The sequence below is a fragment of the Wyeomyia smithii genome, chromosome 1 (assembly GCF_029784165.1).
Source record: "Wyeomyia smithii strain HCP4-BCI-WySm-NY-G18 chromosome 1, ASM2978416v1, whole genome shotgun sequence".
NCBI classification, from domain to species: Eukaryota; Metazoa; Arthropoda; class Insecta; order Diptera; family Culicidae; genus Wyeomyia; species Wyeomyia smithii.
The window spans coordinates 127,271,867-127,286,894 of record NC_073694.1 but is presented as its reverse complement, the minus strand read 5'-3'; the positions used below and the strand labels follow the sequence as shown (position 1 = coordinate 127,286,894).

The 15,028-nt window shown below is 39.0% G+C and overlaps 1 protein-coding gene across 3 annotated transcripts in view; it reads right to left on the bottom strand.

The window, feature by feature from the left end:
- LOC129728721 (uncharacterized) overlaps window positions 1-15,028 on the bottom strand; it is a 106,409-nt gene that overhangs the window by 25,174 nt on the left and 66,207 nt on the right. The window contains exons 1-2 of one of the 3 annotated variants that reach the window (XM_055687179.1): window positions 13,194-13,600; window positions 12,920-13,132 (exon numbers count right to left, since the gene is read on the bottom strand). The exons of 1 other annotated variant lie outside the window; for it this stretch is intronic. In XM_055687179.1, the coding sequence (XP_055543154.1) occupies window positions 12,920-13,132; window positions 13,194-13,263 (283 nt within the window). In that variant the 5' untranslated portion in view covers window positions 13,264-13,600. Of the gene's footprint in view, window positions 1-12,919; window positions 13,133-13,193; window positions 13,601-15,028 lie in introns of those variants that run through there. One more of the 3 variants, XM_055687183.1, reaches the window with a different exon arrangement.

The window sequence follows — 15,028 nt, the reverse complement described above, 5'->3', positions numbered from 1 at the left end:
CATGCGTATGGCCGTGTCTCAAAGAGTGCTCATCGTTGTTTCCCTCGATAACGCGTTTACAAACCGTCGCCAGTATCCGCGTTTTTTCGCTTTAATTAAACTCGTCATCTGTCTATCCAGTACGTCGTATTTTCGGAGCAGAGACATATACGCGCAAGAGACTCGATGGTGGTGGACTCGGATGGTGGTGGACTCGATGGTATCCACTGGTGAGACTTGTGAGACTCGATGGTATCCACTATTATGGTCTCATAACGCTTCCAATCAATATTGCGTGTGAGGTCGTATGAAATATTGATTGGATCCGGCAGAGTTGAACCATTAGCAATTGAGACAACGATTGGTAGATGCCCACTACCGTGGAGATCATTGATTACTTTCCACTGGTAATCTAACGCTAGTGATGTCGAGCAAAGGGAAAGGAGTTGCTTCTGTTCTGTTGGAGGAATATATATCGAAACAAGGCAAAAGTCTTTTCCATTCATATTCGTTTGAATAGCAACGACTTCAATATTTGAGACCGAAGGGAAGTCGATTCCGAAAAAGGAATGGAACTTTTTGATCGCTAAAAGTACCCCTCCACCGTGTGAGTCTCGGTCTCGACGAATTGTAAAAAAACAAAGTCGTGGAAATTGAGCTGGTTATTCGAACTGAGAAAAGATTCACAAAGAGCAAATGCGTCACAGTTATATGTGTTTATCAAATGTGAAAATAGATCGAATTTGAGGATGATACTTCTGCAATTCCACTGTAGTACAGTGCTCAAATTCCTAACCTCTTTCGACGTATTGGTCATCGAAGGATATAATAGCTGAAATGAGGGGCCAAGACGTTGCAAGTTGTTTCAAAAATGTTTTCACTGTAGGGAAGACGGCAAGAAGGAAATTTTGAAGGGAATCTGGGATGTCAAAAGTTTTAAATGTCCAGTCCACAATATCAGAGAATTTAATTAACCCTGTTTCTTTTTTATTCTCTGATTGAAAAATAAGTGCAAGAGGAGTTTTTGGTGCCCCCGGATGCGGTGGGTACTCCTGGGTTGATTTGAAATTAAAACCGGGGGGTACTTGCTTCGGTTTTCATTCACCGCTTCCTTTTTGTGTTGGTCTATTTAGCATTCCGCTAGAGGTTATCATGCGGCCTTTGCGAGAAAACTAAGGAGAGTTTATCATTCTCCTCTTCCTTGATCCTTCTGGCAAGGCATAAGAACACCCTTCGTCGGGAAAAAATGTTTCCTGTCAAGGGTGACTCAGCTCTCTTCAGCATTTCTGCAAAAGAGCGCTTTGATAGTTCCTTTAGGGAACGCTTTATTTTTTCCTCGCACTGTTTGTAGGCGGGACATGCCGACAGGTCATGCCGAGTGCCCTCGCAATAAAGACACTTTTCAGAGTCTCCATCGCAAGCGATCTCAGCATGGTTGCCTCCGCATTCACTGCAGCGTGCTTTGTTGGTATAAACAGGCGTACAGGTAGACGAACCCTATCCAAAAGGTTGTAGCTCGGCAATGCAGATCCGGCGAAGGTCACTCAAAAGGAATCCGAAGGTAAGAATTTCTTCTTCCCTTTTTCGATGGATACCGAATGCAATTGCTTGCAATCCAATATTTTGACATTTTGCATCATGGGGTTTTTAAAACAACCAACTCCATGACGCAAAATGTCATCGACTGTGTGATTCCCTTCGGTTACCACACCGTCGATCTCTACATCCTTGGCAGGGATGTACACGCGGTACTCCCTCGTAAAAAGCTCGTAGCTAGCAATCACGTTTGCTTGCTTCAAGCTACTCACAACTCGCAGTTTGTTTGGTCTCACCTTTGTGATTTCGGTTACGTCCGTAAACTGTTTTGCTAGGTCTTTGCCGATTTGAATGATATTCAATGGTTTATTTTTTGGCCGGATAAAAACAAGGCAAGGACCCTTCGAAGCATCCGGGTAAGTCTTAACCCGTTGGGTTGTTGTAGCATTCAAAACTTGAGGGGCGGGTGCGGGGGATACTGGAGAGTTTCCAAGTAGTGATGATGTATTTTCATCCATATTACCCCCATCGGTTTCGATATCGACGAAAAGCCCCACCTGGATGTTATCCATCGTTTGCGGGAGCGATTCGCTCTACCGCACACAAACGAGAAATATTCGTATGTGAAGGGGTCAGGTAAAAAGATTAAATCGAAAAACAATTTTTTTCCAACGAAAACGGGTCAAATCGTAAAAAAGGCAATTATTAAAAATTTATAAAAAAAATATTAAAAAAAAATATGTATAGAAACGATAATGAATTATGAATATATATTTTGTAGATTTATCGGCTTCATCAGTCCGTGTATAGAAGCAAAAACGATTTTTTGTTTCTTAATCCGACAGTTTCGGTGACTTTATTTCACCTTTTTCAAGGAGTAGAAAAGATTATCGTTTTATTGTTCAGTGTGTTGGTGTCCAACATAGGTTGTCTGGTGTGTATTGCAAATGGCGTCTTAATTTGGTGCATATGTCTCTATTTTTGTGTGCACTATACTGTATAACAGTTATCACTTTTTTCTAGCACTGCTTTTTCTAGCACTATATAACTTCGAGCGGTATTTAATTATTCAGAGCAATGGTTTTGTGTCTTTTCCAGTAGTCTACTATTTCTTCTATTTATTCTATTATAGTGCTAGGAAAAGCAGTGCTAGAAAAAAGTGATAACTGTTATACAGTATAGTGCACACAAAAATAGAGACATATGCACCAAATTAAGACGCCATTTGCAATACACACCAGACAACCTATGTTGGACACCAACACACTGAACAATAAAACGATAATCTTTTCTACTCCTTGAAAAAGGTGAAATAAAGTCACCGAAACTGTCGGATTAAGAAACAAAAAATCGTTTTTGCTTCTATACACGGACTGATTAAGCCGATAAATCTACAAAATTAACCGCTACAGTCGACAAACAAACAAGTATGAGTATATATAATATAAATGAAAAGGGTACTTCACCAAAATCCAACTTTTATCGTGTACATACACGGCCTCGTTGCCGCCCGTAGTTTCAATTTTTGTTGAGCGTCTTTTATCAGCCGACGACAGCCTGAGCGATCCTTTGTACGCTGCTAGCGGGGTAGCCGGCGCTCGGCGGCGCGGGGGATTTTCTACGGCTGCTAGACGACTATTGTCTGTTCAGCACTGGTGTGCAATAGCACACGCGTATCGTTTTTACACAAAGCGGTATTTTTTTTCAACCGGGCAGAATATAAACGGAGCGTTTCGATATTGCTTCTTTACGTACCGAGAGCAAGGAAGCGAATGATGTTGTATTCATATGTGCAAATAGAAATTCAATAGCACTCCAACTCCTCTGTCGCAAAAATGTTTAGAAATATTCAATACAACTAATGTAACAAACAACCTTATGTATGTTTGAAGTAGAATACTTCTCTCAGGAAGTTCGGCTACATAGGGATGTGAAATGAAAATCTAAAACCGAAAAAAGTGAACCGAAAAAAGTGAGAAATATGTCCAATATCAAATGCTAATAAATCGGCTGGTATTCGATGGATTTTCTTCGTTCTTACAGCAATAGATTGGAAAATCTTCTAAGATTCTTGCCAGAAGAATATAATTGCAATTTTATTATTCACACTATTGTACTATTGAAAATAGTCAAGCATTGTCAAAACGAAAAATTCGACCTCTGATTGGTCGTTATATGATTGCTGCCCAAGCACGGTCGACAGAATTATATACCTTGCAATTGAAAACATGCTATTTGGCCTATATAAGAGCCTGTTTCAGCCGAAGCCGAAGCTAATAATAGTTCTAGACAGCGACAACAGCAGTCGTCCTCCCTTAGCAGCAGCACTAGTAGTGCAATGGATACCAGCGATGGCGGAAAGCGGCCACAGCTGTGGCGTAGCAATGGATAAGGCACTAGTTGCAGCGGATTCCAGCAACGATAGCAGCTGGACCAGCTGATGCAGGGACAGTGGATACCAATGGCAGCATATAGCGGATAGCGAACTAGTTGCAGCGGATCTCAGCATCGATAGCGGCTGATGCAGTGAGGCACTTTAGTCATGCAGCCTGTGCGATAGTGGGCACTAGTAAATGCATTCAATGAAAAGTTGACTCTTTTTGACAACACGTGAGCCGTCTAGTTTTGAGTGTTGAACCAGCATTTCACTGTTTATTTTATCACAAGGAATACTTTATTCGCACTGTCAGTGATAACGCAAAGATGTAATCGGCATCTTATCCGATACTAAATTGAACAACAAATTGTCCATTTCAGGATGAAATACAAACCTGATGATTAAAGCGTTAATATTTTCTCTTGAGTTAATTTACATTTTTAAATTTGTAAAAGTTATAAATTTTACTTTATTTCCGTGTCTCAGAACGTACTGAATTATCTTTTCCTTCAGTCATGAGCACAACATCCGAAAAAAATTCATCTCAAAATTTAAAAAATGTCAAGCCTCAATCATGACAAGCAGATTACTATATTATTGAAAATGGTCAATCCTTGTTGAAGCGTAAAATTCGATTGATCTGATTAGTCAACGTTTATTTACTAGAAAAAAATGACTGACACGCAAGCAGCCGGGTTATCTTTCTTGTAAAAGTATTCTACTTCAACCTTGCGGTCGTGGCTTTGCCCACAACCCTCCTGTTATTTTTTTTATTCTCGGAAAACCGTCTAGTTCCGCAACTGCACAGTGAATTATTTTGCCGTTTTCGTGCGATTTAATAAATGGTGATTAAATGTTGGTTATAGCCATAGCGCATGTTCGGAGAAGCTTCAAGATATTCAAAAACGCATCTTTTGACGTAGGAATATGAGTGAACAATCCATTTTAAAATGGGATTGAAAATTTACTTTTTCATCAGATTGAGATAGATGCGTGAGATCTTCGGACTACCGGTCTAATAAGTGTGTTGTAGATGGTCAACTTTGTGGAGCGGCGAATTTTGTTCGATCGAAGCGTTTTTCGTAGCCGTAAAGGACTACCGGTCTAATAAGTGTAGATGATCAACTTTGTAGAGCGACGGATTTTGTTCGATCGGAACGTTTTTAGCAAGCGCGATTTCCAGCCATAATGCGTCTTTTTATCTCTCTGTTAGTGTCGTTGTCGGCGGAAAACCAGTAAGCCCGAATACACATACTCAACTACCACCTCGATTTCATCACTGTCAATTAGAATCCGTGATGGAAGGCTAAGAGAGTTTTTTCTCGAACCTCTAGTTCTCATGTATTTCGCCTTCGACCTGTTTATGACTAGTCCGACTCGATTGGCCTCTGCCTTGAGTCTGCTGTACGTTTCCGTAAGCGTCTCAAAGTTGCGTGCCATAATGTCAATGTCGTCGGCAAAGCCAAGTAACTAGCCGGACTTCCAAAAAAATCATACCACTCGTGTCTATCCCCGCGCTTCTAATAACACCCTTCATGGGAATGTTGAATAGCAGACATGAAAGTCCATCACCCTGCCGCAACCCTCTTCTAGATTCGAAAGGACTCGAGAGCGCTGCTTTGAAGTCGATGAATAGGTAGTGCGTGGTTACGTTGTACTTGCAGCATTTCTGGAGCACTTGCTGCATTGCAAATATCACGTCCGTGGTGGCGTGGGCTCCCATGAATCTCACCTGGTACTGCCCCACGAAATCTTTGCAATATGTGAAGGGCGACGGCATAGAACTTGGGAGAGTACCTTGTAGACAGCGCTTAGCAGCGTGATTGCACGATAATTGCTACAATCCAGCTTGTCGCCTTTTTTAACATCTTCGCCTTTCGGTTTCTGTACATCACCACGATTCCGTAAACACCCATATTAGGTGTTATTCGGTCATTTATAGCTGTTTCCCAGAAACCGGAAGTCGCCATCTTGGATTTCAAAATGGCATTTGGAGTCAATTAATGGCCTCTGAGCGTTATTCTGGTTCCGAAAACCACCCATATTGGGTGGTACTATTGGGTGGCTGTTTTCCAGAAACCGGAAGTTGCCATCTCAAATTTAAAAATGACGTATGGAATTGATTCTAGGATTCTCGGCATCATCCTGATCATTTGGACCGAAGAATTGGTTGGAATATCTGTTTAATTCATATGGGTGACTCCCGACCCCTCCAGAGTGCTGAAATTTGAGTGTCGAACCACCATAGAACTTTTCCCATCCCAAAAAACCTCCACATGCTAAATTTGCTTGATCAATTTCCGAGTTTTGTAGAAATTTGTGTTTGATTTGTTTACGAGCTTTCTTTTCCAGAACAGGGAGGGGTGTCGAACCACCATGAAATATTTCTTGCTCCCTCAAACCTTGCTTTGCTTGCTTTAATTGTTGGCTAACGGACCGTTCACCGGTCTAGGGCCGAACGAATTAGAGATGTCCAGCTTCTTCTGTCTTGGGCAGCCGTTCTCCAGTCTCCTCGTGCACCAGCAGATCGTGCATCTTCTTCCACCGCGAACATCCACTGCGTGCGAGGCCTACCACGGAGCCGACGGCCTCTTCCTGGTTTTCTACTGAAGATAATTTTGGCGGCTCTCTCGTCAGGCATTCTGGCGGGCACTGAAGCCTGCCCCGCTGTATTACCTTCACTATATCAGCAAGTTTGTATACCTGGTACAACTCGTGATTCATGCGTCTGCGCCACACTCCATCTTCCAGTTTACCGCCAAGTATCGATCGCGGAACTTTACGCCCAAAAACTCCGAGCACTCGTCGATCAGCTTCCTTCAGCGTCCAAGCTTCATGTCCGTAAAGGGCCGCCGGGAGTATCAGCGTCCTATACAGCGCTAGTTTTGTGCGAGCTTGCAAACTACGGGACCTTAGCTGGTTACGTAGTCCGTAGAAGGCCCTGTTCGCAGCTGCAACTCGTCGTTTCACTTCACGGCTCATATCGTTGTCACAGGTCACAAATGTACCAAGATAACGAATTCGTCAACCACTTCAAATCGTTCCCCATCTATCTCCACCTCAGCACCAACACCACGGGGACTTCCACGCTCTCTGCCAGCTACCATGTACTTCGTTTTAGCAGAGTTAATGACAAGCCCCAATCTCGCTGCTTCCCTTTTAAAAGGTACGAAGGCCTCCTCAACGGCCTTACGGTTGATACCGATGATATCGATGTCCGCAAAACCAAGAAGCATGTGAGATTTCGTGATGATCGTACCGTTTCTTTCCACGTTTGCTCTTCGTACTGCACCCTCAAGAGCGATGTTAAACAGTAAGTTGGAGAGCGCATCCCACAAACCACCACATGCCAAATTTGACTTTCAGAAGAAGGAGGGGTGTCGAACCACTATGTAAATATTTCTTGCCTTCAAAAACCTTTACATGCAAAATTTGGTTCCATTTACTTGAATAGTTGTCGAGATGGGCACGAATTTGTGTTTCATTTGTATAGAACCCCTCCCTCGCAGAAGTGTTGAACCATCCATATGTCAAATATGGTTTTGTTCGCTTGATTGGCGAAAATTTGTGTTTAATTTGTGTGGAACCTCTCCTTTCCAGAAGAAAGAATGATGTAGAACCACCATAGAAATATTTTTGCCTTTCAAAACTATCACATGCCAAATTCGGTTCCATTTACTTGATGAGTTCTCGAGATGTGCAGAAGTTTGTGTTTCATCTGTATAAGACCCCTCCTTTACGAAAGAGGGAGGGGTGTTGAACTACCATGGATATATTTGTTACCCCCAAAAACATCCACATGCCAAATTTGAATCTAATTACTTGATTGGCTCTCGAGTTGTGTTGAAATTTGAGTTTCATTTGTATAGGACCCCTCCCTTCCAGAAGGAGGGGTCTCGAACTATCTTTGTCACTTTTCCCGGCCCCTCGAACTTCTATATTCAAAATTTCACGCCGATCGGTTCAGAAATTTCCAAGTCTATTTGGATCAGACAGACAGACAGACAGACAAGGCTTCGTTTTTATATGTTTAGATAAATGTTTGTAGATAAATATTTGATTACCAGTTCTACAAACTTTCTAAAATATTCGAAAAGGCTGTTTACATACTCTTATATACAAAAGTTTTTACATTTAATTGATAGTCCAAAAATAGTTATTCCATCGTATGAAACTGTCACTTGCGTAAAACTGCATAATTTGGAGATGGTTAAGGTGAAAGTTCGGCAAAGTTTCTTGATTTAAGATAACCCAAAATTCTGCTGAAGACATAACACGTCTATTTAAATTTGATGAAAAAGTAAATTTTCTTTTTCACTTTTAGGTGGATTGATTGTTTTTGAGTAGCTTAAAACTTCTCCGAACATACGTTATGGCTATAATCACATTTGAATCACTTTTTAATCAATCGCACGGAAACAGCAAAATAAAACACTGTGCACTGTTGTTGTTGTACCAATCACCGATGCCCAGCAAGGCGGCTCCACCCAGAAATCTAACCTGCGCAGTGGGGAATCGCTGGCCATCAGCCAAAAAAAAATTTTTTCGTTAGCTGTTTCATAATATTTTTCGTTCATTGCTATAACATTTAAGTGTTTAAATCTAAAATTTGATATTCATGAAATCTGATTTTTTTATGACTTTTCAAAGCTTGGCATACTGACGTTTTTTGACATTTTTTTTGAAAAAAATTAAATTACTTTGAAACGCTCTGTAGCTTCAATGATAGCTTGGATTTTTTTGACGTCAAATTCATACCATCAAACTCCGGCTAACAATAGCCCGTTTGCAAATAGCTTTTGCTTCGCACTCGTTTGCATACAAAATTGAAGCACACAGTTTGCTGTATGAGAAAAAAAACAAAGAGCATTCATCGCCTTCCGCATCTTTTCGTATTTATTTAGAACGTTATGTGATTCCAGTGTTTTGGTTTTCAAATTCATAAATTCGTTAAATTTTATTATGGAGCCTTAAACTTCAGCGGCACCACCTAATTTAATGTCTACACACTTAATTTATCTCGGCAAACTTCCCAACAGCTGATTGAGTTCGGCGAAGTTTTGAACGAATGTCAGCAATATATTTCGACGAACATTCAGCAAATATATCAATTTACCGTAAACCAGTAAGTATTGACGTTTCGTTTGCCGAAGTTCTCGAAAATTCTGCCGAAAACTTGTAAAACATTTCGCTGAATTTATCAGCTGTTGAGTTCTCGGCAATAAAATCTAAGTGTGTAGTAAGTTGCCAATCCGTGGTTTTATACATGTGTTTACATGTCCTCTTTTAACCATAGAAACCGGCTTAGCAAGACAACATATAAAGGATGATTTTTTAAGAATTTGGTCTTTCTTTAAAAAAAACGCATAAAAATTACAAAACTGTATGAAATCTTTATTTGAGCCGATAAATTGGTTTTTGCCATTTACTTTTTAAAGATAATTTCATTCAAACGTTGGCCACGGCTACGTTTTTAATGGTTCATACGAAAAGTTCAATTTTGGGTCACTTTTTCAAGCATTTCGGCTGGTATCTCGCGAATAACGCGGCCAATTCACAATCTAGGCGGCCAATTCACCGGTCCATTTCGTGAGATGAATTGCTCACCGAACTCATTCCGCAATATGTCCATTGATTCGCGCGATGTGTGGCACGTTGCTCCGTCTTGCTGAAACCACATGTCAACAACACCCAGCTCTTCCATTCCGGCAAAAAAAAGTCAGAAATCATCGCCCGACAGCGAGCGCCATTGACCGTAACGTTGCGATTTTGATCATCTTTGAAGAAGTACGGACCAATGATGCCTCCGGCGTGTAAACCGCACCAAACCGTGCATTTTTCTGGGCGCATTGGCGATTCTTGTATTGCCTCTGGTTGCACTTCGATCCAAATGCGGAAATTTTGCTTATTAACATACCCATTTAACCAGAAATGAGCTTCCTCACTGAACACAATTTTTCAGTAAAAAAGTGGATATTTGGCAAGTTGTTCTAAGGCCCATTCACCAAAAATTCGACGCTGCGGCAAGTCGTTCGGCTTCAATTCTTGTACGAGCTGTATTTTGTAAGCTTTACACCAAGATCCTTTCGTAAAATCTTCCATGTAGTCGAATAACACAAGCCCAATTGCTGCGAACGGCGTCGAATTGACATTTCAGGTCATCCACTACACTGGCTGATACGGCAGCAATATTTTCTTCTGTACGCACTCTATGTATACGTGATGGTGGGTTTATATCCAACAGAGTAAAACTGGTTTGGAATTTCGTCACAATAGCTTGAATAGCTTGCTCAGTAAATCGATTATGACGACCATAAAATGGCCGTATGCGCGAAAAACATTTTTCACAGAGGACGAATTTTGGTAATAAAATAAATAAATAAAATAAAATTGTTCAGGCGTAAGTCTGTTCATGGTGAAATGGCAAACCAAACTAAGTACATTAGACTTTGACAGCTGTCAGAATTCCCGCGTGAACTGTCAAATCTGAATACACGAAAAACCAAATATCAAAAAAATCACCCTTTATATGAATCAATGAAACATCGAAAATCACGAGAAGAAATGAAAATAGCAGCGAAAGAAATTTTTCCTGCTGATAAGTATAATGAATTTCAAATTCTCTGGAAACAATTCAACAGGAGATTTCAGCAATCACAGCGAAAGATGATGATAATGATGATTTTTCCAATTTGTAATAAGTTTGTATTACTTATGTTGTTTTAATTTTATTAAAAAATATATATATTTAGGCAAAAATTTTTAATTCGAAAAGTCGTCCATAAATAACGGATTTTTTTTTCAATGGGAGTACGCCCAGTGGCACTACTTGTGGTCAAAGATTCTACAATTCTATAAAAAAAAACGTAAACAAGAAAAGTGCCAAAAAACATTAAAAATTGGATTTCGTGGCCCAGAAAAAATAAATGCCATATTCGTGTTCAGCGCCCCAAAATTATGTAAATACCAAGTTAAATGCGACAAATTCATCGATACTTTTTTTGCTTGGCCAGCCTTTGCATGAAGTCGCCCCACTGTGCGTTGATTAACGGACCGGCGCCAACGGCTTTACTTTTCACTTCATAAAATCTCCCGGTGTCGGCTAGGATAAAATCTAGACGAGAACACAACAACCTTAGTTAGTTCTACGTCACGTTGCGGTCGTGGCTTTGCACACAATTCTTGTGATTTTTTGATTGTGTGTGCCAATAAAAATTCACTTTTAGATTTTTTTTTACCAGTTGGGCACAAAAGTTCCACATTCTCGAAAAAACTCCCAATGCAAAATTTGAGCTCAATAAAGGAAAGAGCCTACACTGAAAATAAATTGCACACTTATCCCTAATGCTCGTTACATATGACAACAAACAAACAAACCTAATCATATTATTATGTCGACACATATCCATTTTTATTGGAATCAACGCTATTTCAACGTGTTTTGGCGTTTGACGCGTGCAAGCATTGAAACCTTAGTGTAAAATTATTGATTTTGGTATGCATGACATGGCAAACCGAAGTGTAAGACACTTGATTTTGTGCTGTGAACTGAAACGCAAGTGTATTTCACGTAGATATGAAATGTTTCATCTATTAGCACAGAAGTAAGTGGAATCTATTTGGCAGTAACGTGTCGATTTTTTACAGTGTGATTTTTTACAGTGCGCTCAAAGTTTCACTTTTTATCGATGAACAAATGCACAGGAAATCGAATTTTGCTAAATATTTTAGACAGACATGAAACGTCGACATCTGGTGTCATATTATCATATTAAATTCTTTTTGAGAAAACGCTTCATGGACTTTCATATGCTTCATGGACTCCATTCGAAAAACTTTAAGGCGACAGAAAGTCGAACCGGTGTTTCATGCATTTCGATTTCGAAAATTACATATTTTTAATTGGTCAAAATGTAAAACTTTAACCGCTCCGAGGCTCCACTTCCTAACATGAATTGAGCTCAAATTTTGCATAGGACAAAAATAAAATTCTGTTCTAGGTTAAGAATCTAGGCGGGATAACTAAACCTTTCATTGTTTTATTTGATTGATTTTTGAAATCAGTTCAATTATCTTTGGGAAAACGAGTGAATTTGAAGAGTTCAATCTAGAACGATTGATTAGTAAGTTTTCAGTTCTGAATTGTAATCTAATCTATAGTGGCACAATTTATGCTATCAGTGATACATTTCGACGCTGTTTCATGAGGTAATTTTTCAAATGTTGAAGATATTCAACATCTTTAAAGATTTATAACAATTGCAATTGTTGTAACTCACACATAGACAGATTATTTGCGATGGCTCGTCCTCAAAAAAATGACTCGAACCTAAAAAAATTTTTGAAAAATCTTCAGTTCGTTAAACCAAATACGTGTGCAAAGTTTTATTTAAATCAAAACTGGTCGAATTGCGACCATAGATCACTTGGCGTGATTTGGCTCAACTAGCTTGTGACGTACAAGATTGTATCGCAGGTTTAATCCAAAATGAATATTAAACTTTTAGAGAACTAATTCACCCATTTTTATGGTATACTTAGTACATTAATTAATACTTGAACGGATGCATCACTGTGTTGATTTATGCTTTAATTTTTGTGAATTGGGTTGTTTAGCTATTCACGGATTTCTGATTTTTATATATCAGCTAAAAGAGTGTAATTTTCTGAGCAAAACGTGATATAAAATAAATTATCATTGTCCTTCGATTTTTAAATGAAGTTTAAAAAATCACTTTAAATCGCTACAATGACAGGTTGCCCACTGTCCAGTTTGCCAACTGTCATTGTAGCGATTTTGGAGCGATTTTTATTCTTCATTCAAAAATCGAAGGACAATGATATTAAATTTTAATAAATCACGTTTTGCTCAGAAAATTACACTCTTTTAGCTGATATATAAAAATCTGAAATCCATGAATAGCTAAACAACCCAATTGCAATTGAACAGTACACTGTTAAGCTGATAACTGTGATTGTATTTTTCGTCAGAGATATATTTATATTTTAGATCCATGGTTGAATTACTTTTTACATACATACATGTTTCTCCAACTGAATATACACTGTTAGAATGGCAAGTAATGTTGTTGTTTGCAGTAATTAGTCCAGAACTGTGGATAAAACTGGGCTTTGCACCCATGAAGCAGTTGTTACGAAAACTTTTCTTTAAGGATTGCAGGCTGAACGTTATAGCTACACTTGACGATATGGACACGAATAGTATTACTAAAATTGACGCTGTAAAAGAGAAGAAAAGTTCAAACGGGTGTTTCACTCAATAATAACAAATGTGTCTTACACTTCCAGCAATTATTGATATATTTGGAATCTTTCTCAATGAGACGATGGTAGGACAATAACACAGCCATTGTTAACGCTATAGTTATCACAACATCAATGTTAACTAGATAAAAAATTTAATTCTTCATTGAATACGTATGATGTAGATCATCCTTTGAAATTATTAATATGATCACACACGTTTATTTTCACTACATACTAAGTCTTGTATGTTTTCAAGACCGTTAGCACCGTGGAATATAGTGAGAGATCATTGAATCATCGCGCATTCGGTGATGACTTCACATGTTGAAAACAGACACATACAAAAATTCAAATTTGTTAGAGCGCCTTCGATGAATGATGACCGAACGTGTTTCAAATGTTTACTTCAAATTGCGCACAGATATATTGCTGCCGTCGACCCAAAGTAATGATGTCATCTGTGAAACTAGAGAATGTGTGTATGTATGGAGTTGAATAAACAAAATACTCTATTAAAATCACTCCCAGTAAGAACAGCACAAATTATGCACATGTTAAACCTCACGTTAGTCGTTCGATATAGCGTGTATATGAAGTGTAATTCATATCGAAATGAGTGAGTATAAAAGAAAACAAAAGACTGATATTCAACGCGCGCGGTTCCATTTGTTTGTAAAACAAAACTTTTTATCAGTTAAGCGATAAGACATTTTTAGATCGCTTCAACAGTGAAGTAAGACCTAAGTGAATCGCCAATGATGTTGGGGAAAATGATTTTAAATAATTTGAAATCACTGTAATGTGCATTTTTGGTGTGGTATGTTAAATATATCGAGCGTTTACATTGATTCAGACTAATGTTCCCGTTTTGTAGTTTTCGTAAATACATTAATGCGGAATTATATTATAACTACAAATATTTAACGGACGTAATAGTATAATTCCTTTACAAAAACACGAATTAATTCTCCTAGCGGTGAGACCTAGCCTTTCTTTTTCGAACTTATTATTTGTTAAAATAGATTTAGACGAACACTTCTATTTTTAGAAAAAGAATGCATCAAGGTGTAATTTCTGCGACGAACGAACTTCAGGTTCAGATTTAGGTCCGCGGAACTTCATTACTGTACAACAGGACGCATTACTTACAAACCGAACTTCATTCTAAATAAGTACCTACTTACTCTACTTGAATACTTGAAAGCAGCTAGAAAGTTCATGAGAAGCTGCTTGCTCTTCTTCATTGAAACCTTAACCACAGACATAACGTTCACCAAATTACACGTGAACTTCGAAACCCCTGAAATTAAAGTTTGGTTAGCATTTGATCCGTACTTATAATCAGCACGAAAGTTCAAGAGAAGCTACTTGCTCCTTTCCGTTGGAGCACTGAAGTTCACATACATTACGTTGAAACCTTGAGGTTTACGTACCGTCAGCCGGGGTAGAATTGTGCCAGTGGGGGTGAGAATGAGACATCCAACCTGTGACTAGTCTTTATTGGTTAAGTATGCGAGGAAACATCTATTTATATAAAAGGGAAGTTTTGTATGTATGCATGTATGTATGTATGTTCCAGCATAACTCTCGAAGGCCTGAACCGATTTCAACCAAACTTGGCATACGTGTTCTTTGTACAAAGGAAGTTGTTATAGAAATATTGGATAGGGGGAGGGGTCACCCTTAAAGAAGGAGGGGGCCAAAAGTAATAAATATTCATACATAACGGAAACTTTTCATTGAAATTTGATGATTTTCGGATTCTGGGTCATATTTGGAGGCCGGAAGTTGATGGCCAGAGACCGAAACTTGATGTACGATGCAATTTTCAATCCAAGATGGCAACTTCCGGTTTCTGGGAAGCCATTT